General features: G+C 43.7%; 2 protein-coding genes and 1 non-coding gene across 8 annotated transcripts in view; all 3 read right to left on the bottom strand.

The window, feature by feature from the left end:
* The window catches only part of N4BP2L1 (NEDD4 binding protein 2 like 1), a 30,882-nt gene extending 20,937 nt beyond the window's left edge, over positions 1-9,945 (bottom strand). Inside the window, exon 1 of one of the 5 annotated variants that reach the window (XM_035003577.1) lies at positions 9,232-9,945. In XM_035003577.1, the coding sequence (XP_034859468.1) occupies positions 9,232-9,413 (182 nt within the window). In that variant the 5' untranslated portion in view covers positions 9,414-9,945. The remainder of the gene's footprint in view (positions 1-9,231) is intronic. The other 4 variants (XM_035003576.1, XM_035003575.1, XM_035003574.1 and 1 more) reach the window with 4 other exon arrangements.
* Positions 832-963, bottom strand: LOC118009719. Its single transcript, XR_004679004.1, has one exon. It is a non-coding gene; the product is annotated as a small nucleolar RNA SNORA16B/SNORA16A family (small nucleolar RNA).
* Positions 9,946-14,397: 4,452 nt separating the features above from the next.
* Positions 14,398-17,137, bottom strand: part of N4BP2L2 (NEDD4 binding protein 2 like 2) — a 69,191-nt gene continuing 66,451 nt past the window's right edge. The window contains exons 10-11 of one of the 2 annotated variants that reach the window (XM_035003570.1): positions 17,055-17,098; positions 14,398-14,979 (exon numbers count right to left, since the gene is read on the bottom strand). In XM_035003570.1, coding sequence (XP_034859461.1) covers positions 17,075-17,098 — 24 coding nt within the window. In that variant the 3' untranslated portion in view covers positions 14,398-14,979; positions 17,055-17,074. The remainder of the gene's footprint in view (positions 14,980-17,054; positions 17,099-17,137) is intronic. The other variant, XM_035003569.1, reaches the window with a different exon arrangement.

Below are 17,137 nucleotides of genomic sequence, written 5' to 3'. Positions count from 1 at the left end.
TTACCCAAACCTTGGATTTACCCCCAAAAGGGACTGGAAGAGAGGAGTCTTCTTGGATTCCAGCACTTTTCTCTGATGTTATTCTCCTCAAGGACTTTAAACTCGGGGGTCAGGAACAAGTTCTACGACTCAACAGCCTGAAGAGAATGGGGTGGGGGCCACAGCTGTAAATGACTTGGGACAGTTTCCCCTGAGTCCTGGTGTGGTTTGACCTTCGTGGTGCTGCCAAACACCATACCAGGGCTGAGCCTTGCCCTTGGAGAGATGCAGCTCAACCACTACCAGCCCCGTGGACACTTCCAAGCCACAGTGGCTAAGGAGACTCCCGTGAAGAGTTCCCAGTCTGTCCCACTGCTCACTTCTGCCCTTACCCTTTGTGCCTCTGAAGTAGGGCATATTGATGAGATCCCAAACCAGACTCTCAGATAGCCCTCAAGTCCAGTGGGGTCCCACTCCACTTCATCTAGAAGAACTTCCTTTCTCTTGCATGTGAATAGCTCCCTCTGTAGAATCTAGCAATGGTTTTCCCCCAAGTTTCTATTGTTGGTCAATTCAACCATGCTCAGAAAAGGCATGAGGGGCGCCTGGGTGGCTCAGTTGGTTGAGCGACTGCCTTCGGCTCAGGTCATGATCCTGGAGTCCCGGGATCGAGTCCCGCATCGGGCTCCCTGCTCAGCAGGGAGTCTGCTTCTCCCTCCGACCCTCTTCCCGCTCGTGCTGTCTCTCATTCTCTCTCTCTCAAATAAATAAATAAAATCTTAAAAAAAAAAAAAAGAAAGAAAGAAAGAAAAGGCATGAGAAGCACACCTACCTCAGTACTAGCTTGTTTTTGGCTGTGTTTTCCCCAAATGTCATAAATCGGTTACAGACAACGGAACAGTGGTTGAACAGGAAAACTGTCCCTTTAGGCTCTTTTTTTGACTGCTGCTTCATGTGAAAGCAGCTGCATCTTTGATTCTAAATTTTAAGCCTCTTTTTAGTGTTAACTACTGGGTAGTGGAGACAGCACATCCGGTATCTTCACGTGTAAAACACAGGAATGGTTCTCCTATGCACGGATGGAAGAGGACTTCGGAGGAGGGGGCTGTACCCCTTTTGTTCTCTTGTCTGTTTTCCACAGCCCATTCATTCTTTTACAACTCACTTTATGTGAATAATCTCCTTTTCACTTTTGTGCTTTACTCAAGACCCATGCTGACAACTGAACTGACAACTCTCAGGAAGCTTCAGGAATTAACAAATCCATCAAATATTTAATGATTTAGGTCTACGAGGTGCCAGACCTTCTCTCAGAAGCTGAAGAGAAAGTATTTCCTGATCTCATGGAGCTTACAACACAATCTCATCTCAAGAAGCGTACCTCCTAGTAAAAGAAATAGATCATAAATAAGCATATGTCAGATGGTGCAAAATGGGAGAAAAGGAAGTCAAATGTAGGGCAAAGAATGTTGGAGAGGCGCTACTTTAGAGAGCAGAGAAAGCCCCTCTCAGACCCACTTCTTCATCATATCCTTAAATGTGGGAAAAGAACATTGAAACATCCTAGCTATACAATCATACCTCAACAGGATTCCCTAGTAACTGGGAAAAGCAGATGTAGGTGTGTTTGTTCATGAACATCCCTAGTAAGGTAAGACCACTTTGTGTATAATGAAATCTGGACTCTTAGGATCAAATGTGTGATCCTCTGATCCTAATGTCCTCACTTATAAAATGAAATCAACTATATCGTAGGGTTATTGTAAAGATCCAATAAGCCAGCATATATAAAGTGCCAGGCATATAGTTAGCACTTAATAAATGTGGGCTTTCTTTCCTTTCTCCCTTCCCTTTTCCCAGGCTCTTACCTTGATAAAACAGATAGCCATACCCATGATGCAACAGAGATCCTTATGAAGGAACAATTAGAAATTAGATCAGTTTCTCTTTGTCGTACTATTTCCTCGATCCATAGAGCCTAGATCTCTTTAGATAATTTAGAGTAAAAACGAACAATTTCTTATTGGGTTCCTCTAGAGTCTGAATGGGCCTAGAATGGTACCATTATAGAAAAGAGTTCATTGAAATGCCACGAGGGAATGAAGGCACTAGATTGAATTACAAATGTCCTATCATGTGAGCAGATGAGGAAGGGGCTTGAGATCCTCCAGAGTTGAGTGTTGACAACATCTCTGTCCAACACAATATAATCAGAATAAATATGAATACGTATTAAAAAATCTAAATCATCCCCTCCCCTTATCCCCAGTGGTACCAGATTAATAAAGAAAATAAATTCCCTGGTATTTTTTAATAGCAGAAGAAACATATCATCAATACTAACAAATAACAAAATATGGCTTTCTTACCCTAACAGTTGAAATCCAGGTAAATGTAGCCCTTCTAACAGGCCATGTGTTTTTGTTTTTATTAAACAACAGATCAAAACCAACCTCATTACTCTTTCACGAAATCACTCCCACTAACTTCTTCCTCTGGTGTAGAAGTAAAGGCTCTGGACTAGAAATAAGTCATCCCTATGACCTTGATCAAGATGTCTCACTTCTCAGAGCTTAGTGTCTTGGGCTTGGACTAGATTAACTCTGTGGGAACTTCTTGTGCACGTCCTGAGATTTTCCTATGAAAACATTCTTCCTCTATCATTTCTTCCCCTATTTCTACTGCTTCTCTAATCATAAGCCACACCTGCAATATGATATTGCTCCGACTCAGCAGGGTGCTCTCCCACAATCCCAGTGGCTCCAGGACCATGGTTGCGGTAAATCCGCTGTACAGCTGGGCAGCCTTTCCAGCAAGTAATTACAAACACACACTGCACTGTATCTTCTTACTCTCTGTGAAACATTTCTAGCATTTACAGTCCTTATTCATCCCAACCTGCGGAAAGAAGTATTGTAAGGACTCTCAGCAATGGAGAGAGGAGATTTAAAACCCACCTTAGGAAAATCATTGAAAATAGACCTAAGTGAATAAAGATCTGATATGTCACCTAAGTGATACTTTATTTTTATAGACACAGACTTGGAATCCTGCAAACTTTCTATTTTGACCTTGCTTTTATTTACAAGAGCCCTGGCCTTATAAATAAAAACACCATGGTCCAAGCCTACTGGCCAAGGGTGCTGTGGAGCACAGGATGCTTCAGGGTCTCACTACTCACTACTTCTTCTCACCCTTCTTCTCAACTGCCTCCCATAGGTCACTGCGTTTGCTTGTAAAGTATACCTGCATCCTCGCCTCTGTCTGATCATTTCATCACATCAGGAAAGCATCCTGTAACTTCCTTGGAAAGCTCTAGTGCCCAAAAATAATGGAAAGATATCTCTCTTGATGGAAAAGTTCATGTTATGTGGAGACATGAACAAAAGAAAAGACAGCTGTCAGCAAGCATCCTTTGAGCCTAACTGAATCCATGTTACAAACCATTTGTGATGGTGCCAAATGGAACTGGAACATTGCAAAGGATGCAACACGTACTAGAGCATGGGTCTCAGACTTTGCTTTGATTGATATGTAAAGATTCAAAGAAATTCCAGGAACTGACGTAAGGCTGGCAACATTTTTCATATGTGGCCTTAAAAACAAAAGGAAGAACTACCCTCTTCTATTGCCATTTCATTTCATTTCAAATGGACAATTTCATGGTATATCCATGCCGTGGAATAATATTCAGCCATAAAAAGTAATGAGGTTCCGATATAGGCTACAACATAGATGAACCTTGAAAACATTAAGCCTAATGAAATAAGCCAGACACAAAAAGACAAATATTGTATGATTCCACTTACATGAGGTTATCTAGGGTAGTCAAACACATAATGATGGAAAGTAGATCAGAGGTTACCAGGGGCTGAGGAGAAGGGGGGATGGGGAGTTATTGCTTCATGGGTCGAGTTTCTTGAAATAGATACTAGTGATGGTTGCACATCATGTAATTAATGCCACTGAATTGTACACTTAAAAAAATGGTTAAAATGGCCCAAAAGGGGGACATTTTCTCACACACACACACACACACACACGCACACACACGATGCAAAGCACAGAGGTAAACAGACCGTCCACAGAAGCCTTCACTGATGTAAGAGGAAAGGACAAATGCAGATCCAGGTGAGCTTGTCAGTTCAGCTGTGGAAACAGATACTTCTGGATCATCTGCTGAGAGTGAAAGGGTCTTGGGATTGGAATCCTACTTCTTCTATCAACTCAGTACTTCTTTGTGCAGGTTTTGGTCTTCCCCATGATCTGGCTCTGAGTTTACCTAGCCAACACATTCACTAATTCCTACCATCCACTTCAGTCAAGCCATTCTCTTCACACCACCCAGCTGTCTGTCTCCTATCTCCACCATCTCCTTATTCATGTTGCTAACCCTTTCCTTTGTTCAGCCACATCCTCCCCATCTTCAAGGCCAGCTCAAGAACCATTTCCATATGGAAGAAACTCTCTCTCATCCATAGTTTTCCTATTCTCCTAATCATCCTCAGTGACTTCCCTGGCCTTGAACACCAACAGCAATATAAAAGGCTCTTCCGGGGCGCCTGGGTGGCTCAGTTGGTTAAGCGACTGCCTTCAGCTCAGGTCATGATCCTGGAGTCCCAGGATCAAGTCCCTCATCGGGCTCCCTGCTCAGCAGGGAGTCTGCTTCTCCCTCTGACCCTCCCCCATCTCATGCTCTCTATCTCATTCTCTCTCTCAAATAAATAAAATCTTTAAAAAATAATAAATAAATAAATAAATAAATAAATAAATAAATAAATAAATAAATAAAATGCTCTTCCCCGTTACAGCTTACTTACCCACAGCAGTGTGTGGATTCTTGCTTTCCATTTGCTAGTCTTTTGTAGGCTCCTTCTCTTAATCTTATTTACTAAGCAAGTACTAATAGTCTTTTAAGTACCCAGCAAATACTATTATTGTTGATTAGTGAATAATAATTAACAATAGTTGTTATTTATGTAGCCCACGCATTCCACAGTGCTTTCACACATGTAATTACGGGATCATTGTTTACCGGTCTCTTAAATCCCCACAACAAACTTATTAATGAAATGTTAGCTCCATTTTAATGAAAAAGAACCTGAGGTGTCAAAGAATCAAGCGGCCCATGCGAGTTCATATGCTAATTAATAAATTAATAATTACTATATTTAATAACAAAATAACAATTAAAATCAATCTCCCCCGTAACACCCTGAAGATTTATCTCAGCTGATCAACATCTGAAGCGGCAACTTTGTGTATTAAAAAAAAGTTTCCTAATACATGTCCAACTGAGAATAAACCTAGGAAAAAGACTTTTTATATAGAAAATGACACATTTATTTTGTTATTTAATAAATGTTTTGTCCCACACAACCTGATTCTATTTAGCCAAGTTGTTTCACAAAACTATTTTCAACTTTATTTTTTTAAAGACTTTATTTATTTATTTATTTGAAAGAGAGAGATTGAGCACAAGCAGGGAGAGAGACAGAGGGAGAAGCAGAAGCAGACTCCCTGCTGAGCAGAGAGCACAATGTGGGGCTCCATCCCAGGACTCTGGGATCATGACCTGAGCCGAAGGCAGACACTTAACCGACTGAGCCACCCAGGCACCCCTATTTTCAACTTTAAAATGTTAACAAGTAATATATACTTGTCATAGAAAAATAAGAAAATAAGTCGGGGGGAGGTCTATAATCCCATTATCTAAAGTCAACAACTACTAACATATCTTTTCACACATTTGTTTATGATTATATGTGGACCCCCTTTCTTTGAATAGAAAATGGAATTTTTGTATAGATAGACAGCTTTGCTTATAGGCTTTTTAACTTAATGGGGGGGAGGAATGAATATATTTGCATGTCAAATACATCTATGTTCCCATGAATAACTGCATGACTTGTAAGCTAATCCCCTATTTTTGTATGTTTAAGTTGGGTCACATTTTTTCTATCATAAAACTGTGATGAACATTTCTCTATCTTTATGCACTTGTCGAATTATTGCCTTAGGATGAATTCCTGGAAGTAGGACTTAGAGGTCAATGGTAAGAAACTATTTTTGAAAATTTTTTGTCATGAAATAGAGGTGATAAATCAGATTTAGGGGCATGCTAAGTTTTCAGTACTCTGTCGTACTAAAAAAATTTTTTAACCAGATAAAACTCTGTTTTTTGAATATGTCCGAAGAATTTAAATAGATCGTTTCAACATCCCAACCCCTTCAAACTATAAAAACATAAAAATGAAAAGCACAATAATCTAACATTGATTTGGAAGAAAGACATAGCCTAATTCAATAACTTTTATTATTTCTTTAATCAAATGAGAAAAGCAGAAAAAAAAGCGGAACCCACATTTGTAAAAATGATCTCCTCCAATTTTTAAAAGCTTTTTATTTTTCTGATTTAAAAAATACATATTCGTTATAGAAAATTTGGAAAATACAGAGAATGAAGAAAATACGAATTTCCCAGAATCCAACAATACATCAGATAGCCTTACAGTTTTACTACTTTCTCCACATGTGTACTTGTTAACAATTTGCCATTTTCCTTCTCTTCCCAACCCAACCCCCACCTCCCCAGAGAGGAGGGGAAGGCAGGTCCTTGAGGGCCACGGCCGCTGACATCCTGGTGACATCCGCCACACCATTTCATCCTCACTGCAGGCTTCCCTCCTTGCTGAGCTGTGGCCTGTTTCCCTTCTTACTTCCCAGACTGCTACACAAATGCACAAGCCCCCCACCCCCCGAAAGCAGGGCTAAGGCTCCTCTGCCCCAGAACTCCTAATCGGAGAACTGACCAAGTCAACTTCCAGCTACTTGCGGCATTTCAGAGCCAGGCTTCTCCCCCGTAACACCCTGAAGATTTATCTCAGCTGATCAACATCTGAAGCGGCAACTAATACCTCATAAAATGTATACAGCACTTTTAAAGTTTAGCAAGTACTCTCACACACATTGTAACCTTTGTGAGTGTCTTCTGAAGTGGACAGAGCAGATATCCCTGTGTAGCAGAAAATGAAACCAAGGTGCAGAGGAGCTGAGTAAAGGTCATAGATAGTGAGTGGCAGAGCTTGGATTTGAAGCTGTAAATTGACTCCAAGGTCAGAGCTCTTTACCTAGCCATTATTAACAAGCCGTTCTTAAGACTGACAACTAGAAATTGAGAGCCAGAAGGATCTTCAATAAATTACCTAATCTAATCGCTTCTTAGTATTCACGTATAAGGAAAATAAGTCCCAGAGAAGCTAGGTGATTGCCGAAAGTCACCAGCTTTCATGATGAGGAGGATCTAAAGGCACAGTCTTCGGACTCCAAGGCCAGTGCTCACGCCAGTCGTCCCTAGAGAGATGTTCTTTAATAAGCTGGTCTCTCATCCGGTGTCTTCTGGTTAGCCAAATGTCAACCAGGAATTAAAATCCTAAAAGTGTAGAATGTTAGAGCCAGAAGGGACCTTAAAGACCACCCCGGCCAACCCACTCACTTTACAGATGTGGAATCTAAGGTCCAAATCCCATGGCTTTTGAAGTTCAGTCCTATGCACTTCCCTTCCACTTATCCTATCACTTCCCTTCTGAGTAGTTAAAAACAAAATCTGGCCAAAGATTTTACTTCCTTCTTTGACACTCAGCGCGCCACAGGCCACAGATTAGCAAAATCAAAGTGAAACTAAACGGGATTTGAATTCAAAAGATACTTAGTTTGTAACAGATGTACCCACCATGACTGTTACCAAAAAATACCCAAGTTCTGCTGGGTTCTAGACAGGCTCCCCCACTCTCCACCCTCCATCGCCCTAACCAGAGAGAAGGCCTACTGAAATCCTTGCGTTTTAGGAAAGGGTACCTATGACCCTTTGGAAGTCACCACCCCTTTAATCTGTGAAAATGTAGCAATCCTGTTTCGCTAAAGGCTTTTACTCCACAAATCATCCAGGAATCCGAATTAAAACTGTCAGCACATCACCAGGACTGTCACAGTTCGCTGACCCCAGTGGACTCAGACCTTGCTCCCACCGTCTTTGTGTACCCCCCAAATCAGCTCCTGAACGTCTGCTAACCTTGATTCTTCTGTAGCAACTCCATGGCTCTGTGGCTAGCCTTACTTCTCTAATGAGATGGAAAGCTCTTTGAGGGCAAGAGACTACTTCTAGCGCCCCTAGCTTCAAGAAACTTTAAGGATAAACAAAACCATGTGTAAAACCAAGCGCAGTCACAGAGGTGTAAACAGGAAGCCAAGGAGCAGAGGATGCGCGTCAACTGGTGGGGAGGGGTAGCCGCTGGGTAAGGTAACAGATCCGAGCCTTAAAGGGCTAGTGGAATCAGCCGGGCAAAGGTAGGCGGAAGGCAAGCCAGGCAGGCGGGCCAGCGTCAGCAAAAGCAGGGAGAGAAACAGTTCAACGTTGCCGTAGCATCAAGTGCAAGGCGGGGAGTGGTGGGAATTGAGGCTGCAGCGGGGGGCCCGGCAAGGAGGCGGCAGGCAACAAGCCCGCGTAATTCGCGCTGACCTGTACGGGGAGGGCAGCTTACGCAATTCGCGAGTAAACGAATTTGGGCGCCCGCTGCGAGGCTCTGTCAATGACCGCCTGTGGTGGCCGCCCCCCCCCCCCCCCCCCGTGCACCTGTGCGCCTTCGCAGCTGCCAAAGCAAACGCAGGGCTGCCTCAGTCCGCTCGATTTTCAACGCGGGCCCCCCGCCCCCCACCCCACCCCGGCCACGGCCACTGCTGCCTCGGGCCCCCAGCCCCCTGGCCCTCTCGTTCCTCCGCTCTGGTTTAAAACGCCTGTTGACGCATGTAGCGGGTGCCTGCGCGCTAGCGGGCGGCCCCGCGGTTTTCTCTGCAGTCGCCACCGGGGTTCCCGAAGAAGAATCCCTGCGGGCCTCCCGACCCCGGGCTGGGGCGGCCGGGGGCGGCCAAGGCTCCCTCGGCCCGGCTGGCACGGCGGCCGGGAAGGGGCCGGTGCCATCTGGGGCTTGCGCAAGGCGCAGTGCCGAAATCGTCCTCCCGGGAAAGCGCAGCAGGGAAACAAACAGGACGGGCCGCCCTCCTCTCCCGGCCCGCGACCGACGGGCACCGGGGACGGCGCGGGCTCCCCCGCAGCCAGGCTCGGGCCGGGCCGGGGCCAGGACCCAGGTGGTCGCGGCGGCTGGTGGCGGGGGGGCGCCGCGGGGCGGAGCGGCTCGGGCCAGGGGCTCGCTCGGCCGGGGTCCGCGCGCCGGCGCCCCAGGCCGTCGTCATTACCTGGCCAGTGTCGTTTTCCCCGAGCCCGGGAGGCCTCGCAGGAGGTAGAGGTGTTTCCTAAAGCTGTGGCGGCGCGGAGGTGTCCCACGCGGGGGCGGCGGGGCCGGCGGCCGAGGTTTCTGCTGCGGCCGCTGCTGCTGGAGGCTCAGCCTCCCAAAGGATTCAAGAAAACTCTCCTCCATGGGGTGGGGGCTGGCTGCGAGAGCCCCGGGTTCCCTTTCCTGAAGTCACGGTCTTGGCCAAAGCTGTTGTTTTTGTGGCTCTCCGGCCATGTGATAGATGGAGGGGCGGGCGCTCGGAGCCCAGCCCCTCCTTCCCACCCGAGCGAACCGCGCCGCGTGGGAGGGGGCGTCCCTACCTGGAAAGCTGGGGACGCTGGGAGACTGGCAGCCTGAGGACCTGGGTGACGCTCAGCACCCTCCCGACCCCCGCCCCGCTCGCCGACCCCCTCCCTTGCCTCTTCGCTCTGAGGGGAGAGGGCCTGCCCGCTGGGACACGGATACTTCGCCGGGCCGCCCGCCATGGAGGTCAGGCCCTCTGCAACAGCCCTCCTCCACCCCACCCCCGACTGGCCTGGACCTTGAAAGTGAAATAATTTTAGTCGACGATTAAAGAACGTGGACAGCATTTTGAATAGTAACAGTAAAGCCCATTGTCTCCCCCAGTTCGTGAGCACCAATATCTGGCTAGTGTCCCAGCGGCTAATACCGCTGTCCCAGGGCCTGTATCATTTTTTTTTTTAAATCCTTCTTTAGCCTGCCAAAAATATTCTTAGAAAGCTTTGTTGCCTCTACATAACTTTAAATCTCATCAGAAAAAGCACCCCTTAAAACTCAGAGTGATCTCTCAACGGCAGCATAAACTAGGTCTCCTGAGAAGACCTGTACTGCCCAGGTACTTGCTTGGGCTGCCACCTGAGAAGACACGGCCTCTCTGGAAGGATTTCAGCTCCCCAGGGAAAGGAGCAGTCTCCTGAAATCATTTATAGAGAAGTATCCAGAATTAAGTTCTGTTTCAGGAACTGGTGAGTGCCAGTTGCTTGATCACCATAGCACTCTCCAATATTTCACACTCAAGGGTGTGATAGAGTGATCCTATTTTTTTAACCAAAATTCAAGATGCACCGACCGAAAGAGACAATATTGAAAATACCATGCTGGAAAAATCCAGGAGATATGGTGGCTTTGGCTGTAATAATTACTGTAAAGTAAATTCATTTTGTTTTGGCAACTAAGGTATGAAAATTTTGAAAAGGAATTGTGAAGAAAAGCAATTTCTTTCTATAACAAAATCCAGAGATTTCATAATAAACTTTGGAAAGAAGGGCCCAAGTAGGGAGGGGCTCTGTGCTGAGAATCGCACCTTCCCCTTGGGATTCCCCTGGAGAGGTGGGGGCGGGGAGATGAGCTGCTCTCCCTTGAAAATCCCTTCCCAGAATCAGAGGAAGGATCTTGGCACTGCTGAGAAAACTAGAATTTCAAAAGCTTCTCTAAATATTAGGGGAAAACCATAAGGAACGGAGAACACACATGACTCATAAAAATAGTGATGCTTAAATGTAGGTATCCTCTATTTCTATGTATTCTATCATACTTCTTCCAAGAGTGTTTTTGCCCAGCCTCAAATACTACCTTTTTCATTCTAGACTTGCACTGTACAATACAGGAGCCACGAGCCACACAGGGCTATTGAGAACTTGAAATGTGGCTAGTACAAAGTGAGATTAAAACACACACTGAATTTTGAAGGTTCAGTATGGAAAAAAAAATGTAAAATATCTCAGTAATTTCTATATTGATTATGTGTTGAAATGATAATATGTTGTTGGTATGCTGGGTTAATATAGAATTAAAATTTTTATCGCTTGTTTCTTTTTGCCTTCTTAAGACGGCTACTAGAAGAGTCTAAATTACATATGTGGCTAGTGTATTTCTATTAGTGCTGCATGAGACCTCCATCCACTTCCATCTCCTTCTACAGAGGGGGTCCCAGGCAATGTAGGATAGGGCAGAGAGAGACACACAGCTTTGGGGTCTTGAGGTTTTAGCGTACGGAGTGTCTGTGGCAGATGGAACAACCTAGTAGAGGCTGAGAAATATGAGTGTGTTGCTCAGAAGAGAGTTCTGAGCTGGAGACAGAGCTTTGGAAATCCTTGCCCTATGAGAAGAAGATAGAGAAATAGAGCAGACAGCTGAAGAGGGGTCCCTGGAGACACCAGCATTTAAGTACTGTGTCTTTGAAGTGCATCTGCCAAAGGAGAGTATGAGAGAATGATCAGCAAAGCAGACAGAACTCTAAAGTAGAGAGAGATGTATGGAGGCCCAGGAGAAAAGAGCTTAAAGGAGGAGAAAATGGGCAGCAGTACCTGGAAGTGACCCTAGACACTTTTCCTTTCTTTCAACCCCCACATGTAACCAGTCAACAAGCTCTGGCTGTTTTTTCTGATTTATTCCTCTAAACTACACTGTTTAAAGTTATCTGTGTATCTGTTTCCCCCCACTAGGCTGTAAGTAGGAGCAGTGTCACCCTTGTCACCCTCAAGATCTAACAACACAGCCTCACATTCAGGAGGTACTCAATAATTGTATGTGGACCTGAACTACTTTCTCAATAGATAAGTGTGATTTACTAAATATTAAGAATAAACCGAGATCATGATAATGTCAGCTAAGGAGCAAACAGTAAACATATCGACGGATCTGAGATCCAGCTTGCTATGAGCTGCATTCAGATCTATACTGGGTCTCTCTAGGTGGCAGCCGCCAGAGATCTGGGCTACACCCAAGTCAGAGGATCCCTGTGATAACACTCCTTAGTGCCTTCACTTTGTCCAACCAACTTGTCAGCTCTAGGGTTCCATTCCATTTCTCACTTACGTGATGACCAGCACAATCTTACTTTGCTGCACTAGAAACCATTACCATGACAGACGTAAAGAAAACTGTAAGTCATTTTCGGCAAATAAAGAAACATTCAAATGTTTCTCTAATTACTACTGTTTAAAAGACATGGAAAAATAAGGAGGTACATAAGAAGAACTAGTGAAAACCAGGAATTTAACCCTCAAACGTACAGCTCCAAATAACCCAGGATTTGGAATGTTTAATTATAAATCAGCCCCAAGTTTCTACCCCAGAGATGCCAAGATGGCAGAAAGTCTGAGACCAAGATGGAGCTTCCGAAGCAGTCTAACCAAAGACCCTTGAACACAGCAGAACCAGTTAAAATATGTAGGCAGAAGCTTTCCCAATGCTCTCTAATCCTATTTCTTTTCTTCCCCTATCAAAAATTTTTTGACATTTTTTCTCAAAAACATAAATTAGTTTTATTCACATACATATTCCTCTTGTTATATATAAGTGATATAAATGGAAAGGACCAGACGGAAGTCTAGCTGTTTGTGTAGTAGACTCCTGACTGCCCAGAAGCTCCACTTGCACCTGCTGCCACTTTCTGCACAATCTGACCAGATAGGACCTTGTCCTCCTCTCTACTAACACTGCCCCCTCCTTGTTCTTCCCTCATCCTTCCCCTAGAAGCCAGATGGAGGCTGCAGGAAGCCAGAAGTTAGGGAAAGGGGGACAAGGGAAGAGAAGTGATGCAGCATATGTATGTCTATTTGGCTGAACTGACAGGAGAAATGCACAGGAATCTGATGGCCTGCGAGAGGTCTGCCATGTGGAATGTTCTCTGGGCAAACCTGATTTTGCCTCTGCCTCCCACAATCCATCCCTTATTCTTTTTAGTGCCACACCCCTTCCCCAAGGTGAGGACCGTATCTGCTTTTCCACAGCAACTATTTGCCACTATGCACCAGGGCACTTAAGGACTATAAGCTTTAAAGCCTAGGAGCAAGAGAAAGTAGACTCAGCCCATTTTTCTAAAGCTCCATTCTGGAAATTAGGGCAAGATAATAAAGACAGGGGCTGGAGAGAGCTGGGGACATTCTGGAACCCAGGCACGAGCCTGGATGAAGGGTCAGCTGTCAATACAGCATAAAGGTGTTTTCAGAACTGGTCACTACTCATGCCATAGTCATGGTTAAATATTTAAAATACTACCCTTGGGTAAGGCATGGCAGTGTGGATTCTAATGTATTCATTAGAAATCCGTAAGTATCGCCGGTGAAGACCCCTAAGAAAGCAAGGATTTGCCAGATCCCAGAGTCCCCTCTGCAGCTGTCTATGCCTCACACTAATACTAGTCGTTCTTCCCTGAAATCATCCCTCCTCGGCCAAAAGCAAGTTCCGTTTCACAATGGCTCTAGGAGCCTACAGAGAGAGCAAGACTCCCAAGGAGTTCAAGCAAACACTGAAGACCCTGGTCTCCATCTGGAACAGACCCACCGTCTGGTAGAAAGATGAACTAAAGCTGTACGAAATGAACATAAGGGGGAAAATAGAGCTATTTTAAATAAAGCCCTCAGTTCCCAATAAAGATGGCAGATGGAACACAAATATTTAATTGCCACACCCTCTTTGAAACCCCACTAAAATGTTTTGGGAGGGCGGTTATTTTGTTATTATATTTAAGCATAAATTATAAGAAAAAAGAGAGATTACAGCAACAAAATTTTGAAAACTGGAGAGCAAAGGCCAAGTGTTAATTTGGCAAAAACAAACAAGCAAACAAAACAACCCTGAATTGTAGACAGCTGTGAGTCAACACAATTTACCCTGCATTACACCTAAAATTTCAGGAACTAGAATATTTGGGGCTGGTGGTGAGGCCCTAAAGAGGAAGGTCAGTTGGAATTCTGTTTAAGAAACAAAACAAACAAAAAGAAACAAGCATCCAGAGTCAAGCAATTGCCCACCTCCTAGAGAAGCCCAAAGGTATATTCCCTGGAGATCAAACAGGATACGGTGGAGTGGAGGTAAGATAAGACAGTCCAGGCTCCCTTTCTGAAAACAGAGGGAGTAAGAAAATGCCTACATGTTGGACAGTGAGTAACCACCCCTGGTTTCAATTTTTCAAATATGAATTTTCATATTTGGAGTTTGTTAAATACAACTAAACTAAAACAGAATTTAAAAAGATAGTTACCTGTAGTATGGTGCAAGTCCCACAATCCCTAACCAATATCCTTGAGGTCAGATCTGTTTCAGAATTCAGAAAGTGTGTGTTTGTTTGTTTGTCTGTATACAAGATGTGTGTATGTGCATATATATATAAACTTACATTCTGAGTGGGGGCTGGGCAGCCCATGGTAATTAAATACATTAATATTTCTGCAATGAAATGTATGCATGGTCGCACTAGGTAGGATAAATAAGGAGTAAAATTAACCTGTTTGAGTCAAGTTATTTGCTCCCAACTTAATTTTAATGCCAAACATTTAAGAAACAAAACAAAACAAAAACAGCTTTTGATTTTCAGAGCTTTTTGGATTTTAGAATTTTAGAAATGGAATCACACACCATACTTGAATATAAGGCCTACCCTTCAATCCTGATGCGATTTTTAAAATAAACTACTAAAGTTTTCCGTGCCTTATTTTCTTCCATAAAACAAATTAAAGTAGGGCAAACATCTTCAAAATTAGGTAATAAAATGTTCAAGTTGTTACCTCTTTTGTTGAGTTTTTTTATTATTCAGATAACTAATCAAGAACGGTTGGACAGATTATTCAAACCAATTTTGGTATCCCATGAGTATATCGCTGGAAATAATCCTTTGGGTGGGCACTGAGCACTCTTTCTTGATGGTTAGGATCTTCAACAGCACCAGGAAGACCGAAGAATTCAACTACAAACAAAATACAGGCCAAACAATTCCAGACAAACAGTGATCTACATGGAGTTTGCTGTCAGTTTCACAGGCTATTTCCCTATTTATGCCACTCCCCTGGCATCTAGGGCTTTACTCTGTCCCCACAGTTCCCACCCCCTGCCTGGTCCTGACTCGTCTGAGAGGGTCAGTTTCCCTCACAGCGCCTGACCTCCTGTCTCCAAATCCAAACCTGTTCTCTGCCCCATTCCCTGAGGATCCAGCTATTTACATGAGAAAGTTAATAATAAATATACTAATTCATGCAACTGTGTTACCAAGTTTATTGAGTCAGTGTGTTGCTCTCCTAGATAATTTCTGTTCTGCCTGGGACATTTCAAAGACAATGCTTTAACCCAAGGAGATATTTAGAGAAAGGGAATTAACCCTTCTAAGAGCCTACTATTTTTCAGGCACTATGTTAAGTACTTTGCACAAGTTGTTTCGCTAATCCTCATTTAATATTCCCATGACGGATTGCTATTATAAATCTGTTTTTTTACAGTGGAGAAATTGAGGCTCTAAGAGGGTGTCTTGTTTAAGGTCAGCCACCCGGCCAGCAATAGCTTAAAGCTGGGAACCCATCCTCCTTCCAGCACTCTGCCCCACCTCCTTCCCCCAGCGACAAGAAAACACCCTGGTGACCAGCAGGAAGAGGATTTTGAAACAGGCTGGGACTTGCGGCTTCTAGAGCCAACCACATTCTCCTGCTATTTCCCTCTATACATTTCTATCTACCCCTTGAGGTCCACTAATCAGTACATTATGCCAGACACAAAACAGGGAGGCATGTTCTCATTATATATTAAAAAAAACCTGTCCATGGCTACAATGCTCGTAAATCTCCCCCACAAGAAAAGATTAATAATTAGGGGTGACTGCTCTGTAGGAGAAGACCAGAAAGCAGTCTAGCACGAATGTGGAAGATGAATATAAAAATCAAAAGTATCATCCAGAAAGTGTCCTTGACACAAAACATCCAAATTTAGCAGATGGAAAAGACTCCCGAATTGGCCACAGCCGAATATGTCCACGCTGGCTGCACGCAGCCCATTCTGGTGTCCCAGTGGGGCCACGTGTCTCATGGAGCGGGGAGGGAAAACACTCCCTTCCTAACTCAGTCGTAACATAAACTCCATGAGGACAGGACTGCTTTCACTACTAGAGCCTCTGGGTAGAGAACAGTGTCTGAACTGAGGCAACTCAATAAATATTTGTTGACTGAATAAATGAATTTCTTCACCTGCTTTCTCTGGAATTCCTCATGGCCTCTTATCCCTCCTCAGACTACATTTATCCCACATTTTCTAGCTGTCCCTCCAAATCTCAGACTCTTCTCCCAAACCTTTAGTCCTTCTCCTTCTTGCAGCAGAACCAGGTTTAAAAGACACAAAAACATTTTTACTGGGTATATGTGTATTTCTAACTAAGGAATGGAAACACAGAAAACTCTTAGAAATAAGGTTAAAAGGAAGAAAGAAAACATATGGTAAATGCAGAGTGCATTCAATTCTTATCAAATGCAGACACACATGTACACTAAAACCATAGCAGCTGTGTTTATTTCATAATTTAGGCATTTGAAAAAAAAGTGCAGTGTGTTTATTTTAAAGTTAGCTTGATGTCAAGTTTAAAATATAACGTGAGTCTGTCTACATGTTTTACCTCCTTTCCTAGAGAATTTTTTAATATTTAAATATAACCTATATCCCTAATTCCCAGCTCTCATCACACAACAATCTGGGGAAGAGGGGTGGGGGTGGTAATCCCTCATAAACTCTGTGTTGACAGAATGCTCTAAAATATGTTCTAACCAATAAAGTTGGAAATCAATTTGGTAACAAAAACCTAAGCTTTGTTGTATTTCACAAAAAGATCTACATTAAAGGAAATGGAAAATCACATGTGCAATGGCACACAGGGTTGCTATGGTAACAGACTACGTTTTTTGTATTTACTCCTCAATTGTGGTGCAGAGAGCTATTACAACCAAATAATGTCAACATCTACTTCCTTCTGATCATACAGAGGTCTCTGGAATAAGCTGTACTTACAGTTCCGGAAATTCTCATTTTTAACCAATCTTCTTCTGTCTTTTCTAGAAATTATAATTAAAAAACATATAATAATGATTAAT

Source organism: Mirounga leonina, unplaced genomic scaffold (genome assembly GCF_011800145.1).
Source record: "Mirounga leonina isolate KUSES-001 unplaced genomic scaffold, KU_Mleo_1.0 Mir_127, whole genome shotgun sequence".
NCBI lineage: Eukaryota > Metazoa > Chordata > Mammalia > Carnivora > Phocidae > Mirounga > Mirounga leonina.
This window is presented reverse-complemented; position numbering and strand designations above follow the sequence as displayed.